Source organism: Aspergillus tubingensis (genome assembly GCF_013340325.1).
Source record: "Aspergillus tubingensis WU-2223L DNA, scaffold_7, whole genome shotgun sequence".
Classification (NCBI taxonomy): Eukaryota; Fungi; Ascomycota; class Eurotiomycetes; order Eurotiales; family Aspergillaceae; genus Aspergillus; species Aspergillus tubingensis.
The window spans coordinates 3,842,086-3,863,600 of record NW_023336281.1 but is presented as its reverse complement, the minus strand read 5'-3'; the positions used below and the strand labels follow the sequence as shown (position 1 = coordinate 3,863,600).

Below are 21,515 nucleotides of genomic sequence, written 5' to 3'. Positions count from 1 at the left end.
TAAAATGTAGAGTCTGGCGCACAAAGTCTAAAGTGCAGTTTTCTCAACATAACTCGCAATCTCTCACCGTAGGAAGAAGTCCTCCCGCACCCGTGTCGTGGCAGGCTTCCCCGAAACGGGCATTCTAGAGACCGTAGTCCTATCGGCCCAGAACGGCTCCAGTGAGAGTAATGAATATCGACAACCACCGAAGTGGGGAAGCCGTAGTGGTCGCGCCGACCACTCTTGGCTCTGGAAACTCAACCGGTTTCCCCCAGAGGTCAGGCGATGAGTGATTAAGGAATGATGTTAAGGACGGAGTTAAGCACGATGGATCCGTCCATCAGCATCGCCCCAGAGCTGTCTGGAAAATGACTGGCCGTGTCAGTGTGGCAAGTGGGCTCTTCGGAGTCTGGTTTAGGTGGTATGTAGTACCTACCAAGCCGGTCCTGATTCGGCAGGCCAAATGCATCATCATTCGGCCCTAACCGTGTGCGGCCGGCTGCTTGGCCAAAGACGACCGATACCCAACACCCCATCCGGGAAATATGCATCCAATCTCCCCTAATTTGAGTTATGCCAGTCCTGTCAAGAATTCATGCGAGTGCTATCATCATTATTACAAGCCACAGAGACCAGGCCTTAACAATGGTGAGTGGCAAAGTAGAAAGGGGGCAGAAGGCTGAAGTTGCAGCCAGAAAGAAAAAAGTGTAAATTGGACAGAAAGGCCAAAGTGAACTAATTCCCCATGCCCCGAGTCATCGGAGACGCCTGGACCGACTGAACTCTAAATGTACAATCCCCGACTCCTATTGGAGAGGAATGGGAAAACTGGTGGATTGATATAAAGCAGAGTCATTCCTGCAGTGCTGCCCGTGCGATCCATGGGTGTTGCGGTAACATCACCCACTTCTTCCCCTGATGCGACTGGTTACTGGGATATAAGTACCGTGATAGAACCCCATCGCGGTTGCCTTTTCTGGGGTACTTTCCTGAAAAAGTAGTTTTGATACTAGTCCCAGGTAGGCCTGATCTCTTACTCCAGTCTTCTTGCGCTCTTTCCCTTTCTGGCCTAACCCAATCACCGTCATCTGCTGCTTGTGATTACTTCTATTACTTCCTCCCTCTCCGCCCACTCCTGCTCTTTTTCTTCTTTCTCCTTCCTCCCTACACTCAATTTCCAGTCCTTCCCTTAACAAGAACTTCTCAGTGCTCCTTCCTCCCTTCCAGTGATTTGCTATTCCCATTCTCACTTGCTCGCCTTGATTGCCTGGTCTTCTCTATCTTTATTCAGTCTGGGTCGGCTGTAAGTACATGCTATTCATACACCAATGTGACTATCGCATGATGGCGTGAACCTACAAGCATCTCTGCGCTTCATGCTTTGCTTTCTTTTCCCAATATTCTCACAGTTTACATTTCTTCCAATCAAACACCATGCAGCGACTAATTCAGTACGTTACAGTGCGCATAATGGCTTCTCGCCCAGACAGAGACATGAGTAATCATGAAAAGATTCATGAGTCAGAAGCCTCGTCTTCTACTCAAACCGACACCATTCTTGATCCAGCAACCGAAAAGGCTCTGGAACAGCAGCAAAAGTCTCAACCGCTTCCATCAGACCCCAACGCTGGAACTACTCTACACCAATTAGAGAATGCCGCGTCCGAAAAGGTCGAGCTGACCGAGGAAGACTGCTACGACCAACTCGGCTATGCTTTTCCCAGCTGGAAGAAATGGATGATCATTTCCGTAATCTTTCTTGTCCAAACATCAATGAACTTTAATACCAGTCTCTACTCCAACGCCCTCACCGGTATATCCGAAGAATTCGGAGTCAGCATGCAAGCTGCTCGGTGTGGTGCTATGATTTTCTTGGTTCTCTACGCCTTTGGTTGCGAGCTTTGGGCACCATGGAGTGAGGAACTGGGCCGGAAGCCGATTTTACAGCTCAGTCTGTTCCTTGTGAACATTTGGCAACTCCCCGTTGCTCTCGCCCCCAATTTTGCATCTATCATGGTAGGACGTGCTCTGGGAGGTCTTAGCTCAGCTGGTGGCTCAGTTACTCTGGGTATGATCGCGGACCTTTGGGAAGCCGATGACCAACAGTATGCTGTCGCCTGCGTGGTATTCTCTTCAGTGGGTGGCTCAGTGATTGGACCAGTTGTTGGAGGATTTGTGGAAGCATATCTGCCGTGGCGCTGGAACATCTGGATTCAGCTCATATTTGGGGGTTTCGTGCAGGTGGCGCACTTCCTTTTGGTCCCTGAGACCCGGACAACGATTATGATGGACCGTATCGCAAAGAAGCGAAGGGAAAGCGGCGAAGACCCCAATATTTATGGACCGAACGAGCTGGTCCCTTTCAAGGACCGCTTCTCGATGCACGAAGTCCTCATCACCTGGATCCGTCCCTTCAAGATGTTCTTGACGGAGCCGATTGTCCTCACTCTATCTCTGCTGAGTGGTTTCAGTGATGCCCTGATCTTCATGTTCATTCAGTCGTTCAGCCTTGTGTACGACCAGTGGGGTTTCGGCACCGTGGAGCTAGGCTTGTCGTTCCTTCCCATTCTCGTGGGCTACTTTATCGCATGGGGCGCTTTCATACCCGTCATTAGAAGAAACATTGAGGAGCGGCGCAGGAAGCCTGACGATGAGCGGGCTCAGTACGAATCTCGACTTTGGTTTCTTCTTTATACTGCACCCTGCTTGCCTATTGGCTTGATTGGTTTTGCGTGGACCAGTTTGGGACCCCCTGTCCACTGGATTGGAAGCATGGTATTCTCTGCCATCGTCGGTATTGCCAACTACAGCATCTACATGGCTACTATCGATTACATGATCTGCGCTTACGGACCGTACTCGGCTTCTGCAACGGGCGGCAACGGATGGTCTCGAGATTTCTTGGCTGGTGTCCTCACCATCCCTGCCACACCCTTCTTTGAGAGTAAGTAACATATTACCGTCACAGTTTAGATGGGATTCTAACAGATGACTTTAGACATTGGCGGGAAATACCACCTGGAATACGCGTCTACCATCCTATGTGAGTCTTATCATTGATGTGCCCTGCGTCTGGGGATATGGGACACTAACGGCCTTTCCTCCAGTCTGTATCTCTTTCCTTCTGGTCATTGCAGTATACGTCATCTACTGGTACGGACCAACACTCCGCAAGCGGTCGCCATTTGCCCAGCAGCTGTCCGATGCGAGAGTCGAGCTTCAGACTCACGGGCGACGGCTGTCTAAGATTCCTTCCGGTTCAAGGGCAAATTCCTTTGCACGCTCGCAACAGAATCTGCGCATTCGTCATACGCTTGGGAGTCGTCCTGGCAGCTACATAGCATCCCGCCCAGCGTCGAACGTCAACTCCCGTGTCAACTCACGGAGAAACAGTCTTTCTCGCTGAGCTCTTATGCCGAATTCGTTACGCATGCGACATGAGCCGCTCGGATACATTTTTACGATGTCACTGAGACGATTAATGAGCGTTGATACCAATCATGGCCGATGCCTTTGCAGGTCATAAACGTTGTTTGCTTTACTCTTTACCATCCACGGACCTGTCCCTTATATATTCTGTCCGAAAACGGTTTGGCCTACAATACCCAATAGTATATGCGCAACAATCATTTTCAGTTCTAGGCAAGGCGCTGGCTCGGGAAGTAGTGAGAGACGTATTAGCTTTGCTTCGCTTTTTGGAACGTGTACTAGTACTAGGTTAGCTTTCTACTGCTTGGGCTGTCTTGGTTAGCTGTTGCCATTTCTGGCTGGCACAAACATGTAGCTATGAGCTTTTGCAGGCTCGGCCGTTCGCGGTCTCACCCTCGAAGAAATCCTAGACAGGGGTTTCTTTTTCATGGGACAATTAAGAAATAAAAAGATACCATTGGAAACCATTCAATATCTAAAGTATAAAATCCCATGAACCTATACCGGTCCCGCACGATCGCGACAGAGATAAGGATCGGTGGGATGCAACCAGACGGTGCAACCAAGCGGGAGCAGAACCATGGAGGACCGAGTCAAGCAGTACCGAACAGATTCAGATGGCGGTCATCTGCAATGACCGAATCATGCCGATGGTTGGAATGTGGAGACACCGACCTTGCATCTGGATCCGGACGGGAGCATCGGATTCGGCAGCCTCGGAATACCCTCCCCCGATCCCTGGGATGGATACCAAAAGCCAGCCATGGATGGATACCTCTTACAGCGCTTGGCTAATTGTCGACATGGTCTAGCTCGATGCTATCATCTTACCGGACCCGAGTGTAGTGACACTGGTACTTGTGTGCTTTGCTTCTCGCCGTTTGAAAGATCAGACCCCTCACTGCTTCTCATGCATTGATTGATGCAGGTACCCCTGCGGGAGATCTACAGGCCCTTGGGGAATCACATGTTTCTGCCATCTGGAGTTTTGAAACATTCGTCGGCTTTTCTAGAATGAATCGATGTGGTGCCCCGTCGAAGGGTGGATGGGTCCTTCGGGTGGTATTGCCGAGGATGTAAGGGGATTGGTTGGCTTCTCAATATTGAAAGACTCAAGGGATTTCAATGCTTTCTATGGCTCCCTTCATCTATGAGGGTGTTTAGGACTGGTTTTACCTATAGGGAGATATTCTTGATCAGACAATTCTCGCGATGCTTGTTGGTTTTGACAAGAACGCACTATATCTGGTCTCATCATGGTATATGCTCCGGGTTTTAGCTCACCAACCGCTGGCACTATGCTCGACAGCTAATTATAGAGAAGTGCAGGAAGCAGGAGGCTGACTTGAGATAATCGATGTACCAAGCAGGGGGTTCATGTGGTCAGTATGAAACTATTCATCGACCGAGCGCATTGTGGCGAAAGAGCACTTCACGGCGGATGCAGGAGATTCGCTTGCCGCGGGAGATCGACCCGTCCGCAGCCACCCCCAGTCACGTGCCACAGACGGTCGGTGGCCGCGGAGCGATGCTTAGTGAGAGCTGCTGCTGCGATAACTCGACGGCGCCAGCTATGCAGATAGTCTGATCTACCCTTCTCTACCACCGCTCAGCATGGACCACGTATCTAGGGCAATTCAGCAGCCCCGAGCGGTGGTCACTCGCCTCCAACGTTACTGCTTCCGCCGCAATTACCATCTACGACCCTCCTCTTCTCGCGTTATCCCTCCCTCCTCCCACCGCCTCGGACCTCGTGCTGCGGCGACCACTTTCAACACCTACACCTCCAACCTCCCCAACACCACCCCTTCATATCGGATAGCTTTGCGGCGCCACGCCTCGACGATGGCGGACCCACAGTTTGCAGAGGGGACCAACCCCGAACAGGCGCGCCAGGGATTGCAGACACTGCAGGAACAGGGATGGGTACTGGATGAGGATGGACAGGGCGTGAAGAAGACCTTCTATTTCAAGTCGTACTTCAAGGCGGTGGTATGTTGGCCCCCTCCTCCTCCCCCTGTTTTCCGCCCCTCCCTTCGATGTGTTAGATATGATATGGGCGCAAGGTGATCTGACCGATTTGGTATTATTTGCAGAGCTTTGTCAACGTGGTCGCATCGCAGAGTTCGACCAAGAAGCACCATCCTACCATGACTGTGGTAAGTGTGACTCATCACAGCGGGAAAAAAAAGGGGGGTGAAGTGAAATGGTTATGATTGAGGCTGATTTGGAATCATCATAGAGAATCGGATCGGTCGATATCCACTGGACTACCCACCATCCTCGGGGCTTAAGTGAGAAGGACTTGGAAATGGCGCAGCATTGCGACGAGGCAGCGGAGCTGATGGGGTCGGTGGAACAAGGACAGGGGAAAAAGTGCGCTCCGGGTCGAGACTAATCCCAATCCCCATTGTTGGATGGGAATGGAGGAATTGTGTGGCGTAAGGAGCTGAGGGGGAGATTCATGTTAATATTGAGTGTGATTGATTGGTATTTATTAGTGACTTGCCAGCGGAATATTCCCATGATAGCCAAATTGATTAAAATGAATTGATTATCATCTGATTTATTATTCAAACAATCAAAACAAGGGAGGGGAGAGAGGGGGGTGACCTCTTAGTCAGCGCTTATGTTCCTCGTGGACAATAAACAAAAAAGGCGTAGTTCAACAATCAATCCAATCCAGCCAGTCAGTCAAGCTACTTTTGTACTAAGTAAGTCTAGTCGAACTTTCAGCTGAGAAAAATGGCTGGAATGTGCCACTCTTGTGCCTGTTTTCGGGTCATACCATCCAACCAGATGCCGACCCGAAGTGTGAAGAAACAAAAAAAAAATACACAACCAACTCAACTTATACTACCGACATCTAATCTGACACGGACATCCTGTCACTCTGCAGGTAAGCATTTCTCCATTCCTCCATCCTTTCCCCCCCTTCTCCAATGTTTTCAATTGATGTGTTCATCATCCGGAGAAAATCAAACACGACTAACCGAATTCCACCCCCTCTTGAGGCCTCTAGTTCGCTCATCAACCGACAACCGTTGCCCGGAAAGTGGGGACCGTAAGGTTTGGCTCAGTTCAGGGGCATCAACATGACTCTCCAATTTCATAATGGATTCTCTCCCCCGAGGGAGGAGTGGATATGTTGGGTTGGGTGATCAACTTGGGTGGCGGGAGAGATGCAGGTCGCGCATTCACATCACATACTATCTGGTATGTTTTTGTGCGAATCTATTCTACTCCATACGATCTCATCTCTCTTCCTCCCTCCTCCCTCTCTCTCTCCAGCCCATCCCCAGCTCAGCCAATCCCCCTCCCCTCCACTCAGGGGGTTCGCTTGCGCGCGCAGACCGTTTCAGATCTGCTTGTCATCACCACTAGCCCTCTAGTCGCTGGCTAGGCCCGACGGGGCAGGTTCTATGGACGGGCAATCAATAATCTAATTTAATCCCAGAAACTTTGCGCTGCTGGCCTGCCTGGAGCCTGTTTCGTCTTGTTTCGCGTTGGTCCGTTTTTTTCTTTGTCACACTTCCATCTCCTCCTTCTCTTTTCTCGTTCACACAATCACGCCTATACCCATTACTACTACTATTACTACTTCTTCTTCAATTCTTCTTCTCTCTTTCGCTCCCTGGGTCTTTTCGCAATCTATCAATTACGGGCCTCCACACTCCAATTGCCGACTATGACGTGTGTTTGACTCCCAATCTCTTTCCCTGATTTGGTTGTCTGTTGATCCCACACGGCCACTTCGTCACTCCCTGTCGCGCACGCCCCAAGACAAGACTTTGAGTCCAATTCGTACTCGCCGTCCACCACGGATTCACGCTGGATGCAATATACCTCGTCTATCCAAGATCTCTCCTTTACAAACGACTTTTGCTGTGCCCTACACGGTCGGACATGATCTATGCTTAAGTTATCATCGTCAGCTTGCGATGACACTTTTCTTGTTTTCAGGCACCCTAATCTTTCCTTATCGATTAATGAGGCACTCATTGTTAACACCATTCTTTTATCTATTCATTCGTTAATTATACCCAAACTTGCTGCGATCAATTGATGCGCGTGATTTTGTTTACTATATACCCATCCCAACCTTTTCTAGACAGCAGGCATTCCGACGTCCGCCTTCAGGACATACAGTGGAGGTCTGACTAAGGATGACGTTGGATATTCACTCCCCTCAACAATCGGTCAGCGAGCGCAGAGGCCAGCGATTGGCCCCTCTACAGACCAACTTCAGTCGCCCAACCGCACGTCCAGTGGAGGTTCCACCCGGCAGACCACAGCGTCCACGGCCCACGGACTTCCAGGGTGATACGGAGGCAGGTGAAAGAGTCCCATTGCAGGCCACACCAGTTAAGCGCCAAACATCCAAGTCCAGTCTGCGGAACATCTTCGGACGCGACAAGTCTTCCCGGAAACAACCCAGCGATGCTAAGCTCACGGGCATCGATGAATTGCAGCAGCAAAGCACACAACCTGCAACCGAAACAGCTCCGGTGATCCAATCACCCACAGCTGTTGCCACGCCGAAGACTACCGTTTCGACAGCTACACTCCCCACCTCGCCGATAACGACAGCATCTCAACGGTCCAGGCTTCCCTCCAAGTCCCGTGCGAAAACAGGTGACGAGAAGCCTGCTGCGGGTGAGATAGGATGGAAACCACCACCACTCTTTCAGGCGTATCCACAGGCAATCAAGCATGACACTCTTCCTGTCCCCGCCATGTCGGTGGACTCCATTATGCGCATGCATGCCACCTCAAAGGCGAAAGCTGGTGCTCGTGAAGAAGAGCCTGCTAACGGAGAATCGGCGGAGGATGGCGCGGCTCGGAAGAAAAAGGAAGACAAGGAGAGGAAACGACACATGCGCACTCTCTCCGAAACAATGAATAAAGCAGACTGGACCCAAAAAGTCTATGTGCTGGCCACCGCTGGCTATATCTTACAATATTCCGGCTCCGGTAAATACGACAGGCTGCCAGAGAAGATGTTGCAGCTCGGTCCTCGAACTGTAGCCTTTGCTAGCGATGCGATTCCTGGGAAACATTGGGTGCTGCAGGTATCACACACTGAAGAGGACGGCACGGATTCAACTAAGCCCTCCCGATTTCGCTTTGGGTTTCATAGGTCTCCAGCTCGGCGGCTTGAGCGTTGCTTCCTTCTAGTGTTCGACCACCCCGAGGATATGAGCTCTTGGCTCCTGGCCGTCCGGGCTCAGATCGAAGCACGAGGAGGCAAGAAGTATGTTTCAGAAAAGACAGCCGATGATGGGGAAGAGCCCCAGCTTCAGACTAAGCCCAGTATCCGCCAAATGGTGACCAAAGATCCAAACCGGTTTTCTATGCTACTGAAACCTCAGCAGTCTGTATCTGAGGAAGACAAGGACACCGGTGTCAGCGTTAGCGACCAATCCCGTCGGAGCTCATACGTCTCTCTCAATCGCCGGTCGATAGTCATGCCCGCCGCATCAGAATCCCGCTCGGGCTCCATATCCACCACACATACCGAAATAACATCTCCTGTGAGCGGCACGGGACGATTCTACTCATCCATTCCTAGTGCAAGTGGCCCCAATTCTCCACCCAACGGTGGTGTGGTCGCAGCGTCTTTGGACGGCACAGCAAGTCCGAGCGTCAAAAGCTCAACGAAGCGTCGATCGTTGAACATATCGTCCCCATCAACGATCAAGACCGCTGCTGAGATGGCTGCAGAGATCCCACGGGCACAATCGACACAGCCGGATCCTGTGCTCCGCAGCACCTCGCCGCCGGCACCAAACTTCAGTGTGCCGTCTTTTAGCAAGAGATTCACTGCCCGATTTGGCCCACTCCAAGTCCCTCAGGTCTCTCAGCTTCCTACAGCCGTGGAGGACACAAGCGGCAAAAGTACAGTTGCGGCTCTTTCCGCGTTTCCTTCTCCACCCCAATCTCCAGGCAAGGTTCCGAACGGCTTCCTGCCGGAGGAGCCCAGCGAGGAGCAGCAACAACAACAACCGCAAGAGCCGGAGCCGCAACCAAAGAAGCCGTGGCCACTTCATGCAGGACAACCTAAAAGACCACCACTGCGCGTTTCCACTTCCCAAGACTCGCTAGCGGAAAACCAACGTATAGCGGACCCCAGAGGCAACCGTCTCTCTCGCATGCCTCGGAGCATACAACCCAACATGGCAGCCCCAGTGCCGCGGCCAACGACTGCTGTCGGCGGAGGGCCAAACATGTTGCACGTGGGTTCAGACGCACGTCGTGATCAGCAGCGGACCCGAGGGTCTGTTATGTACCAACCAGATCCAAATTCCCGTCTGCCGCCAGTAGCCATGGGTCGCCGGAAGAGCATGCCAGGGCTGATCGGACCGCCAGCTGCACCACCGCCTAACTGTCCACTACCTAAAATCCCATCCCCAGTCGACCCACAGTCGACCAACTGGGGTGATGCACCCGCCGACCTGCGACAGTGCATCTCGCCTCCCCCGCTCCAGACTATCCGGGAACAGCGCAAGAGTTCCGCTCCAGTTCCCGCCGGCTATGGCATGCAAAGTCGAAGTGTGTCCCGGCAGTCCAGAATGCCGCAAATATAATCAACCCGCCTCTAATCACTCCTTACTATACATACATTCACCCATTCACATGATGAACCCTGCATGCCTTGTACATGTTCATCCTATTTCTACCCATTATGCTTCCACGTCGCCACGGCACGACTTCTTTCCGTCCGTCGACTTTGACAGTCGACGATGTCGATCATCGTATCATTACATAGCGATCCAGCGTTTTTCTATCTTCTACTCATTGTTCCGATATACACCCTCTTATTATACATCCTGATACCATTCGTGAATGTACTGGCACACATGTCGACTCTTACTATCTACTACCCACAGGCTACTACTATTACTACTCCTACTATCATTTCCTTTTCATGTGTTACTTCAACCAAAACGATAGACGTGGTGGCTCTCTGTTTTGTGTGATTCATTCGATATCTACTTCACAAGTTGTATTCTATTCTATTTTTTGATCATATACAGGCTGCTATACAGTGATTCCAGAGCGAATATACTAGAGATTAATACAATATGGGATCTACTGTTCATGACTCCAACAACTCTCTCTTTCTAGAACGCCGCAATTAATTAGCAGCACAGACTTTACTGGCACCCCTAATCAATCTACCTTCTTTTATGAATATTTTTCAAGAAACTATCAAGTAGTATAACCAAGTATCCAGCAACAAGCATTAACTACCTTGGATCTCGATCCATCTACCTCCGGCAACTACGTAAATGATGTGCACACAGACATACACACACAGCAAAAGGGAAACGAAACGGCCCGGCCCGTTATTGGTGTCGAGAATCCCGAGAATCATCCGCCTTGGCTCCGAGGGGGTAGGTATTATGTAATGGGGAGATTAGATGATGATGATGATCATATTTTTTCAACTTAGTTGAGATAATTGAAAGGAAAGAGGGGAATGGATATATGTATAGATTATGTACTATATATCTTACTGGTAGAGATAGTGAGCGTGTGATAGTGTATACTATTTACTAGTTGTCAAGTTGGGTTGGTAGACGGTTAGTTATACAGAACTTCTATATGGTTGATCACTGTCGGAATGAATCAGTTACTGGCACTGAGTAACTAGTAGCTGGTAGTTATGGTATAAATAGTGGTAAGTACTTAGTAGTAGTGTTGGCTCGCAATTTCTTCATTCTACTCGGCAAGCGTTCAGAAGAGAAGATTCAACTATCACCACCACCACCACCACCACTACTACTACTACTACTACTACTACTACTACTACTACTATCTTCACTGAATATGCAGCGGAGGTTTTAGGAGTTTATATTATTCCACGACAGTGTATCACTACGCGCATGCCGAGCATGCACATATAATTTTATGCCAACAGTAGGAAATGATTCAATCATGTGCTAGCAAGCTGTAAACCCAAAACCCGAATACCCCTAACCTAACTAAGCAACAATGGAAACGGGAAAATGCGACCGAAGTGTAAAGCGAGGACGTGCAAGAGTTACCGTACATAACTGAAAGGATAAGATGGGATATGATGGGATATGATTAGAAGCAAGAGATTACCATGCAAGGTTGTATCTCCCACATGCGTAGGATGAAGGTTCAATGGATTTCCGCAGTCAATGGTATAGAATCAAGGTACATCGATTACTCTTCGGTGACTTCCTCCACGCGCGGCGCAAGGTCTCGCTTTACAGTGCTTGAAGTATCCGGGGCTGCTGTTGCTGTTGTGGTGGCGGAAGGAGTGGATTGGGCTGTGGCTTGAGGTTCCTCGCCTCCTGCGTTCTTAGACTTCTTGGACTTTTTCTTCTTGGTCTGAATATAGAGGTTAGAGATTGTCTTTCTGTCTGCGTTGCCATGGTAGTTGGCTTACCTCTTGCCAACCCCACAGGGGCTTGAAACTATCCACGAATCCAACATCTTCGAATAGGTTGGGGAACAGCCATAGACCGGGGGGTACCGCAATGACTGTGATGCAGAACAGAATAAGACGGAAAATGGACATGGCGAAGAACAATCCCAGCAGTCCCATCATGCCCACACTCAGGTACCAGACACCCTGGCGCAGCATCATCGGCCACAGGGGGAAGAGCACTACCGCGAAGATTCCTGCTACTACAGCCGCGGCCATGACCTTCTGCTTCCACTGAGGACCTTCCCACAGCCAGACATAGTGCATCATGGGATCGGTTTCTTGGTGCTGCTCAATGCGCACCGTCCACAGTCCCTTGACACGGTTCTTGGACTTGCCGTGGTTGTGGCCCGCATGGGGGTCAACCTTCGTCACGCGCAGAGCAAGAAGGGATAGGGGAAGAAGCTTGAAGACGTTCTCTGCCGATGCGCGGTCGGTGACTGGAGGAAGAAGAGAGTTCTTTTTGGCAGCCGCCTTGGCATAAGCTGGGGACTCGATGGCGCGGATGGCACGTTTCACTGGTATTTATGAGTATTTTCCAGGCACATATAATGATAAAGAGTGTATACCTTTGAACATCTCCTTCCGCTGTCCATCCATAATACATGTCCGTGTCTTTAGGTTCTGCGACCGCAGGAACGCAGCAACGGCGAGCGCCTTCGGATCAGGAGGGTTGTTAGGGTTCACAGGGACCTGGCGGGTCACCTGCTGGGGTTGAGGCTGTGGAGGTGCAGGCAGGTTCTGTCCTGGCTGGGCTGGCGGTTGAGGAGGTGCTTGCCCTTGCGCTTGGGGCTGCTGGCCCTGCGCTTGGGCTTGAGCAGCTTGTCGTTGGGCCTCGACTTGTCTCTGGTGAGCGGCAAGAGCTCGCATTCTCAACTGAGTGACATATTGTTCGGTTGTCATTCCGTGCTTGGCTGCCTCTGCAGTGAGCTGTTCGCGCTGCTGTTTGGCAAATTCCTCGGGGGTCATTCCGCGCCTAGCAGCTTCGGCGGCGAACTGCTGTTGCATGGCCGCAATCTGCTGGGGGGACGGCTGGCCGGGCGCCGCCATGGTGAAGGAGTGTGTAGTTTTTTATATATAAAAACTAAAAGGGTTCCGGAAGAAAAGAAATGCAAGAGCGCACAGCGCAGTGACTTGCAGAAATTGAGTGGACGTTTCGGGTGGGCGATGGATGAGATGGCAGGAAGTTGGCGGGAGATGAAAAGGCCAGATGGTGTTCCAGTTGCCCTTCCACTTGCGCCGTCAGGGTCCCGATCGCCGTCCACCGCCTTCTTCTCCGCACTCCGTTCTGCTTCCATTCACCCACTCGGCGCATTCATCTCCCCTCACGTTCATCATCTCCATTCACTATATCAGGCAACTCCACGCAGACTCCACTCCTTTTGACTAATGTGATTCGAGTTCCGCTGTGCTGCCTGCAGTTCGCAGCTCCATGTCATTGAGTTTCTCCTCAGATGTCGCCTTGAATGCAACGGAGGCGGCCGTCTTCCTGGTAAGTTGCGCGCAATCATGCGCAAATGCGCTTATACATAGGTTTATTCCGTTTACTGACATCTTCCAGAGCGAAAGAGATGTAGCTGGCCAGATTCCAATTAACTTCGTCAGCACATCCGCCGTATCACTTCGCGCGGCATGTTTTGGCGACAATGTCTACGACCGGGATGCAGCGGGCAAGTGCATCTCCAACTTACTAGTTGTCGGATACCGCCGCTTTCTCATCGACCTTTACTGGTCGTCTGACCAACGGGATTGGATGCTCTGCCCGCTGTCGCTCTCCCCGGATGTCCCCGTTGTGACTGTGTCGTCGATATCGCCTACATCTTCGACAACGACAACTGCGACGAGTGGAATAACCGCAACGACGACCGCAACGACTACAACAACGACAACGAGCGAGACAACCAAAGCCACTGTCACTGCGGTAGCCAGATCGTCGGGTTCGGTCCTGTATGAAATGGGTCCGTACCGCTGTTCTTTGGATCTCGACCTGTCCGACCTGATCAATGTGTTCCGGGGTTTCTTCCAGGCGTATACCTCCGAGCTGACCGTGTATACGAGATACATCTCTCTTAATCTGCATGCGGCTGGGAGCGCGACTAGCCCCAACGAAGCAGCATCGACTGTGACTGGATCGCAACTACCCACAGGCTCCGAATCTGTCAGCTATCTCTTTGATGAACATTTGTCTTCCTACATATACACGCCGTCAACCCTCGCTTCCGAGCGCGCCAACCTGAATCAATCATGGTACCAGGTCGAAGACGGCTACAAACCCATTACCGAGTACTTCACCATTTATGAGGACCCCAACGGCGACCAAAGTACACCCGATGGCTGGCCATGCGTGAAGTACCTTCAACTAGCACAAGAGAAGCGCCTTCTCATTGACTACGGGACCATCGACTCCCAACTGCAAGACTACAACTTATCCTACATGAGTGACGTTATCTTTCCCTCCAACTATCTCACCTCAACGGTATCCGTATCTCTTGACTCCGACGGAAGCGTCGACACTGGCTGTTTCTATGATCCCGACGCGACCACCGTATCCCAGGCCAACAACTCCTGGGCCCTATCTGACTACATCCCCATACCAGAGGGTTTAAGCCAAAACTCAACAATCGCAGCAATGTCCCTCGTGGCCTCCAACCTAACCGCATGCGGCCTCACCCCAACACTAAACGATACCCTCTTCAACAAAACGGCCGACACCGACCCCGAACCCTACACAGAGATCTCCCTCTCCAGCTCCTGGGCCTGGTCCATCGGCCAACCCGCCAACGCCGACTCATCCTCCGCCAGCTTCAGCGCCACAGACCGCTGCGCCGTCATAGACCTAACAAACAGCGGCCACTGGCGTGCCATCAACTGCAGCCAAGTCCGCTACGCCGCATGTCGCGTGGGAAACAACCCTTTCACGTGGCAATTATCCCCAGCGCCATACACCTTCCGAGACGCCTACGATCACGGCTGTCCTGAGAACACCAGCTTTGCCATTCCACGCACCGGTCTCGAGAACACCTATCTGTATCAGTACCTGCTAACACGAACGGACGTTCTCGACCCAACGTCTGCATTCCCGAACAGGACCAAGGTCTGGTTAGATATGAATTGCATTGATGTGGAGTCTTGTTGGGTGACGGGGGGTCCTGATCAGGAGTGTCCGTATGCGTCGGATCCGCAGCAGCTGGAGAGACGGACGGTCTTGGTGGCTGCTATTGCTGGAATTGTGATTTGTATTATTGCTGCTTTGACGTTGTTTGTAAAATGTAATGCCAATCGGCGCAATTCGAGGAGGAATAAAAGGGTGATCAAGGGGTGGGAATATGAAGGGGTGCCTTCGTAGTTTGTTATGGTGGTTGTTCATTGTATATTTGTATATTATAGCTGTATATAGTCTCCGAATTCGGAAAAAATCATGAGATACTAGTAATATGAAACATTGCAATATTCTTTGAATGGTATGCTAAGCTACTACGTGATTGTCTACAGTAAAAACAGTGGGGAGTATCACCAATAAAACAAACATAAAATCACATCAGTTATCGTCAGAAGATCCTCATGTCCAACATGTGCAAACCATATCCATATGCCTCATAAACTCAATGAAAGAAGACGCATCGCGTCTTGAAAAATTTGTAGATGCTTTTTCCTTTTTTTTATGCGTGTTCCACTCCGAGCATATCAGTGCTATAGACCCGCAAAGCGAGCCCATCCAGCTGCTCGGATAGGGGTTGTGTTCTCATTTTTCGGTTTGGTAGTCTCGACACGGCCCTCTTCCGCAATCTTGCCGCTGACGTCCCGCCGTCTTCCCACTCCCAATCCGGCGATGTAGTTTCCGTACGACAATGAAGAGTTGGCGTGGGTGGCATCAGCTCCTGAGTTACTGACGACGCGACCTTTGCGATCACCGTCGATAGTCACCGGATCTGCAGAGGGAATGCCAAGGCCGTTGAGGTCACCATCGTCATGCTGTTTAAGTGCGCCGTAGGCGTTGAACTTCTGGCTTTTCTTGATGCTGAGCTTGTTATTCTTTGGAGTGAGCTTCGACTGGTCGCGGCTGACTTTTCGTGGGGTGTCAAGTCCGAATTGGTCCGGGAGTTCTCCATAGAAACTTCCTTTCTTCTGCAGACTATCAAGAAGGGGTTCGTCGGCAGGAGGCTTGGGAGAAAGATTGGGAATGTCAGTGAGGGCCATGCGCCCATTGCTTGGAGTGCGATTTTGGACCTCGTCCGGCTTCGGCAGAGGGGAAGGCGGGTTCAACGCCAATGGATTGACCTTCAGGGAGTTTCGCGTGTCTTCGTCGAGTTCTTCGTGATCTTGGAAGATGTCAATTCGGTGGTCGCCAAGGTCTTGTTCTGCATTATCGTAGAATCCGCTTCGGTAAAGAATGTCATGAACATCATCATCGTTTCCATAGTATTCATTCGCCGCAACCGACTCGTACTCCCCGCGCTTATTCTCGCTGATGGCTTCACCTATATTCAAACCATATCGCTGTGGACTGAACCAATCCATAACACCGCCCTTTGACGAGGCTGGGGTTTCGGCACGGCTGTATACAGAGGACGGGTCGCGAGGAGCCGGGTGTTCGTCTTTAGCCTCCTCCACGGGAGTTGTAGATCGAGACGGATAGACAATCCAATTCTCCGAGGCAGGGCTCACACATTGCGATCTGTTGGGAAGATCGGGAGATGGCTCACGAACCGGCGCGCCACGCGGAATTGATGTAGTTGCCCTGGTAAAGATATCTGGGTTCTCGATAGGCGACGCGATAGTTGTAGCATCATCTATATCATTTGGTTGATGGAAAGGTAGATGTGGGATGGTGTCGATGCGTGATGGGCGATGGAAAGAGCGAGTAGGCTGCGGTGGCGTTCTGTCTGTGAAAGTAGGGGGAAATCGACTATAGTCGTCGTTGAAGGATGGATTATTGCGAGTCTCCATGAAAGGCACACTTCGTGGTACACCGATCAGTGGGTCTTCACTAGAAATATTGTCTGAGCCCAAGGTAGATTTGCTGGCACGTTTTTCGATTATCTCGGACTTGGTCCGTGAGAATGGACGTGCAGTCAAGTTGTCTTCTAGCGGGTTCATATCTGGGGGTAGCCGGGTGATCTTCCGGAAGATGGTACCCAAGAAGATGGATATTCCAAAGGATATCGCATGAAGTGCACCGTTGATTATACCCAGCAAGAACGTAGCCTCTGCAATCTTGGTTGTCGTCTCAACATTAGAGCCTAGCATTGTGGTCCAGTCGTATGCGTTGTTGGTATATTGCCCGTAACCTAGGTAGGCTGCGAAAACATAGAAGGGGATCAGGCCTAGATCGAATGTTGCGGCAAAGAACATGTAGCTAGCCTGCGACCCTGGAGGCCTTGTGATCGAAGAGCGACTCAAAGTATATATGCCGTAGAGAGTGTGCAGGATTGCGACAGCTGGCTTGAAGGGAGTTAGGTTCTAGCTCAACGTCACATAACCTGGCCGCATCACTTACCCCGACTCTGACAATCCAGATCACGGTTATTGCGGCATTCTTGATAACGATCGAACAGAACAGGGATCCGATAGCTCCGGCAAGAGCGAGTATGCGCAGTCCAAGCTGCACCTTGCGACCATAGACCACGCGCCCCTTTGTTTTTGGACTCATTGGCGTCCATCGCGGTTTGGCGCTAGGCGTGTTGCATTGCTTGCATAGATTATTAGTACGCGAATGTTGTCCAATTGAGGATCGTGAATGAGCCGCAAAGCACATACCACATCAGGAAGGGTATTGGCATGATCAACCAATGGTCCCTTCAACTCAGGCTTTGGCTCCGGTCGAGTCCAGCTCGCTTGTGTCACAGCCTTCGGGTTGAAGGGAGGCTCGGGCGAACCGTAGAACCGGTTGGACGAAGCATAACCATAAAGGAATGAAGAGTCGTGATTTTCGCCCATGATCGCTATGGTGAAAGCCCCAATCTAATATCGAAGGCTTGACCCACGCGACGAGCGGGGGAAAGGAATGTGCACAGACGAGTTGTTAAGCTTAAAGAAAGAATGTCGGATTAGACAGCTATCTAGATGTAGATAGACGGACGGTTCTGTGGTGACAGATACCACGGAAAGAGAGGTACGAACCGTGGGACGGGTGGAGTGACAGAAGATGGAGACGAAGCAGCAGCGACAGCAAGAAAGCAGCAGCAGCACATGCACTCATCCACCGTGCATCTGCCGGAAACTACTGGCTTCCCATCCACGGGTTGATCGGGAGGATCGTCAACACGCGATTGTCGGCGCGGCAACCAGCCTTGATAAGAGTCACGTGTTGGACCCTCTTATGTCATCGCGCCTCGGAGTTAACTCTCTCCTCCGGTCCGACGGCTTTGCTTCTTTCCTCACACCTCGTCTTGCTGCACAATGAATGTTCAGCGTGCTCCCTATATCTGTGGCCATTGCACGGCGCGGATTACCCGCGTGTCTGTGCGCCATTCTCAGCGCCAGATCTTCTCACGATTGACAGCTCAATCGCGTCAGTACAGCCAGGTCATTCAGAATGAGCGGCCTTTCCGCGTGGCCGTGGTAGGGTCAGGCCCGGCAGGCTTCTATGCGGCTTATCGACTCCTCTCCAAGGTTGACAATGCCTCGGTAGACATGTACGAGAAGCTTCCGGTGCCATTTGGTCTTGCGCGGTACGGTGTTGCCCCTGATCACCCAGAAGTCAAGGTAAGACCGCTATGCTATGAGTCAGAAGACGTGGACAATCTAGCTCACACTATCCGGCCTCTAGAATTGCGAAGAGAAGTTCACCGAAGTCGCAGCATCTCCGCGCTTCAACTTCATCGGCAATGTTGAACTAGGCGAAACCCTCCCCCTCAGCTCTCTCAAGCCACACTACGATGCCATCCTGTTCGCATACGGTGCCCCGAAGGACAAGGAACTGGGAATACCTGGTGAAAAGGCAATCCGCAACGTCTACTCGGCTCGGGAATTTGTCGGGTGGTACAATGGCCTTCCGGAACACCGTGATCTTGCCCCGGACCTGACTGCCGGTGAAGACGCCGTGATCATCGGACAAGGAAACGTGGCCCTGGATGTGGCCAGAATCTTGTTGTCGGATGTAAATACCCTACGGAAGACGGATATTGCCGAATATGCTATTGAGGAGCTGTCAAAGAGTAAAGTCAAGCGTGTCCGGGTAGTTGGCCGCAGAGGACCGATGCAGGTACGCGCTATCGACCCAGGTACTACACATATCACATGCTTACATATCTCCGGCTTCAGGCTGCATTCACCATCAAAGAACTCCGGGAACTGCTCCAACTACCAGGCGTAGCATTCGACCCAGTCCCGAAGAATCTCTTCCCCCCGGAAGACGTCATGTCCGCTCTCCCAAGAGCCCAGAAGCGACTCATCCAACTCCTCGCGAAAGGATCAACTAATGATCCCACCACCTCAACCAAATCCTGGTCTCTCGACTTCCTCCTCTCTCCCGAATGTCTACATTGGTCCCCCGTCCACCCCTACCGCCTCTCCCACGTAAGATTCGCCCGCAACGAGCTCGACCCCTCCGATCCCTTCCTCCCCAGCGCCAAAGTCACACCCAAGTACCTATCCAGCGGCAAGCGCGCAGAGGTCAACATCCCCGCCAACACCTTCTTCCGCAGTGTCGGCTATAAATCCCTTCCACTACCCGGACTAGAAGACCTAGGTATCCAGTTCGACGAACGCCGCGGGGTGATTCCCAACGACGGCTTCGGGCGAATTACCACTCCAGCCAACACTGGCGACAAGGAACAACTCCCCGACGGATCATTGATCTCGCATCTCCCGGGTCTTTATTGCGCTGGCTGGGTCAAGCGTGGCCCTACAGGCGTCATTGCTACGACGATGATGGATGCGTTTAGTACGGCTGATGCTATTGCTGCTGATGTGGCTGGTCAAAATGGTAAGGCGTCGTTGTTGAATTCGCCGGGTTATAGCTCTGGACTTGGTTGGGAGGGTGTCCGTCCTGAAGCTGAGAAGCGGGGCTTGAGAGCTACGTCGTGGGCGGATTGGGAACGCATTGATCGTGCGGAACGGGAGCGTGGACAGGAGAAGGGTAAAATTCGGGATAAGTTTGGGAGGGTAGAGGAGATGCTTGAGGTATTGGGGTGATGTTGTAGCATGAACGTGTGTATATATAGACAATGATGTACAGTAGAAATGACCTTAGAATCTCTCAATTCATATGCAGAAAGTTCTGTACTTATGCTCATCGATCACTATGTTGACATGTATGTATGTATGCTGACGCTCCGTATTATGTTATTAACAGTAGGTAAGATAAAGGAAAGTATCCCAAAAAAAGCGTATCAATCGTAAACCCGAAATCATATCCCATCGTAGCCAATCCCCGCAATACCCGATTTCATCTCCCAAGCACAATGCTCAATAATTTGGCGTTCATTTGCACTGGCTGACATCCACCTCGGTGTAGGTAGCGTCAATACGACCCAGGTTCTGGGCCTGGTTGCCAGTGAGTTGGTTCATGGCATCCAGGCCGATGTTGAAGCCACCAGGTGCGGCGTCAATGGCCAAAATGTTGACTGTCTGGCCGTTGTACGTCAAGGCGTAGCATTTGCCGCAGTTGGGAGAGTTCCAGCCTGGAATGGTAGGAGCGCCTCCGATTCTGGGGAAGCCCGGAAGAGAGCCGAAGGTAGTGTAGCCCTTGCTGATCATGCCATTGGTACCGTCCGAGCAGGAGACGGTGGTCAATGAAGTTCCAGAGACATCGTAGACAGTGTCGTAGGAGACAGAGACTGTGGTGCCAGCCGCTTCAGCAGCTTCCACTGGTGCGGCCAGGGCCGAGGAGCAGAGAGCGAGGAGAGAGGTGATGGTGGTGAAGGTCTTCATTGTGATGGATGAGTGGTGATGATATGATACTCGTGAGATATGGATGAAAATGTGTTTGGTAGTAGTGGTTTGTTCTTGAGTGTAGAATAGATGCTTGATCTGAACTGAAGAGGAGAATCTCTGGGGTTTGTCAAGCTACTTATATCTTTTTTTTCCCCTCTTTCTCTTCACTTGAAGTTGCAGTAGCGGTGAAATGGCAATGAGTATTCCCGGGAGGCCTTGCCTACCCAAGGCGGCCAAGGCTCCATACTGTGGCATAGAAACGGGAGGCCTGATGCCCTGAATAGAAACATAGTCACTGACATCACATCTGTTTGCTATACGAGGCCATTGAGGGGTATAGATCTGCGAAGCACAAGCCCGAAGTGAGACATTCCTCCCATCAATGGCGGGCAACACTGCATCGATAGCGAGCGGAGAGAGACATGCGGGGGCGCAGTATTCGCGGCGTGAAGCGTCCGAGCCAATAAGAGATGGCACGGCTAGACCCTGAATGAGACATACAGCCTTAGAGCCTTGTCATCTGTCCGGGACCTCCGGCTGGGAGGAGACGGGTGACTTGTCCTGTGCAGATGGTCGGTTTAAAGACAAAGGTCCTATTCATAGTACCCAAGTGGCACGATTATGCCTCGGACACGTCCGGGTCATGCAACAGCCCGCCAAGCGACGCATTTTGAAGCCCGCAGTTTACCGGCCACCAACCGAAAGTTCCCTATCGGGCATTAGCGAAAACCAGCATCCGGTGCGTTCGAAATATGTGAAATGTGGC

General features: G+C 51.4%; 8 protein-coding genes across 8 annotated transcripts; 5 read left to right on the top strand and 3 right to left on the bottom strand.

The window, feature by feature from the left end:
- Positions 1 to 1,416: 1,416 nt before the first annotated feature.
- On the top strand, positions 1,417 to 3,388 carry AtWU_06223 (putative MFS multidrug transporter; the record flags this gene model as incomplete). The annotated part of the gene is made up of 3 exons (XM_035501333.1): positions 1,417 to 2,926; positions 2,981 to 3,025; positions 3,090 to 3,388. The coding sequence occupies 3 exons, from the start codon at positions 1,417 to 1,419 to the stop codon at positions 3,386 to 3,388; spliced, it is 1,854 nt and encodes a 617-aa protein (XP_035357226.1).
- A 1,637-nt stretch (positions 3,389 to 5,025) lies between these two features.
- Positions 5,026 to 5,809, top strand: AtWU_06222 (4a-hydroxytetrahydrobiopterin dehydratase; the record flags this gene model as incomplete). The annotated part of the gene is made up of 3 exons (XM_035501332.1): positions 5,026 to 5,403; positions 5,508 to 5,570; positions 5,654 to 5,809. The coding sequence occupies 3 exons, from the start codon at positions 5,026 to 5,028 to the stop codon at positions 5,807 to 5,809; spliced, it is 597 nt and encodes a 198-aa protein (XP_035357225.1).
- Positions 5,810 to 7,577: 1,768 nt separating this feature from the next.
- On the top strand, positions 7,578 to 9,998 carry AtWU_06221 (peptidase family M20/M25/M40 protein; the record flags this gene model as incomplete). Its single annotated transcript, XM_035501331.1, has 1 exon — positions 7,578 to 9,998. The coding sequence occupies one exon, from the start codon at positions 7,578 to 7,580 to the stop codon at positions 9,996 to 9,998; it is 2,421 nt and encodes an 806-aa protein (XP_035357224.1).
- A 1,609-nt stretch (positions 9,999 to 11,607) lies between these two features.
- AtWU_06220 (Sec62 family protein translocation protein) lies at positions 11,608 to 12,922 on the bottom strand (the record flags this gene model as incomplete). The annotated part of the gene is made up of 3 exons (XM_035501330.1): positions 11,608 to 11,775; positions 11,834 to 12,390; positions 12,442 to 12,922. 3 exons carry the CDS (start codon positions 12,920 to 12,922, stop codon positions 11,608 to 11,610), a joined length of 1,206 nt encoding a protein of 401 aa, XP_035357223.1.
- Positions 12,923 to 13,304: 382 nt separating this feature from the next.
- On the top strand, positions 13,305 to 15,218 carry AtWU_06219 (Lectin C-type domain protein; the record flags this gene model as incomplete). Its single annotated transcript, XM_035501329.1, has 2 exons — positions 13,305 to 13,364; positions 13,434 to 15,218. 2 exons carry the CDS (start codon positions 13,305 to 13,307, stop codon positions 15,216 to 15,218), a joined length of 1,845 nt encoding a protein of 614 aa, XP_035357222.1.
- Positions 15,219 to 15,562: 344 nt separating this feature from the next.
- On the bottom strand, positions 15,563 to 17,809 carry AtWU_06218 (uncharacterized protein; the record flags this gene model as incomplete). The annotated part of the gene is made up of 3 exons (XM_035501328.1): positions 15,563 to 17,314; positions 17,370 to 17,561; positions 17,630 to 17,809. 3 exons carry the CDS (start codon positions 17,807 to 17,809, stop codon positions 15,563 to 15,565), a joined length of 2,124 nt encoding a protein of 707 aa, XP_035357221.1.
- Positions 17,810 to 18,271: 462 nt separating this feature from the next.
- AtWU_06217 (NADPH-adrenodoxin reductase) lies at positions 18,272 to 20,008 on the top strand (the record flags this gene model as incomplete). Its single annotated transcript, XM_035501327.1, has 3 exons — positions 18,272 to 18,577; positions 18,642 to 19,076; positions 19,136 to 20,008. The coding sequence occupies 3 exons, from the start codon at positions 18,272 to 18,274 to the stop codon at positions 20,006 to 20,008; spliced, it is 1,614 nt and encodes a 537-aa protein (XP_035357220.1).
- A 288-nt stretch (positions 20,009 to 20,296) lies between these two features.
- aspf13 (allergenic cerato-platanin Asp F13) lies at positions 20,297 to 20,746 on the bottom strand (the record flags this gene model as incomplete). The annotated part of the gene is made up of 1 exon (XM_035501326.1): positions 20,297 to 20,746. One exon carries the CDS (start codon positions 20,744 to 20,746, stop codon positions 20,297 to 20,299), a length of 450 nt encoding a protein of 149 aa, XP_035357219.1.
- Between the last annotated feature and the right edge of the window lie 769 nt (positions 20,747 to 21,515).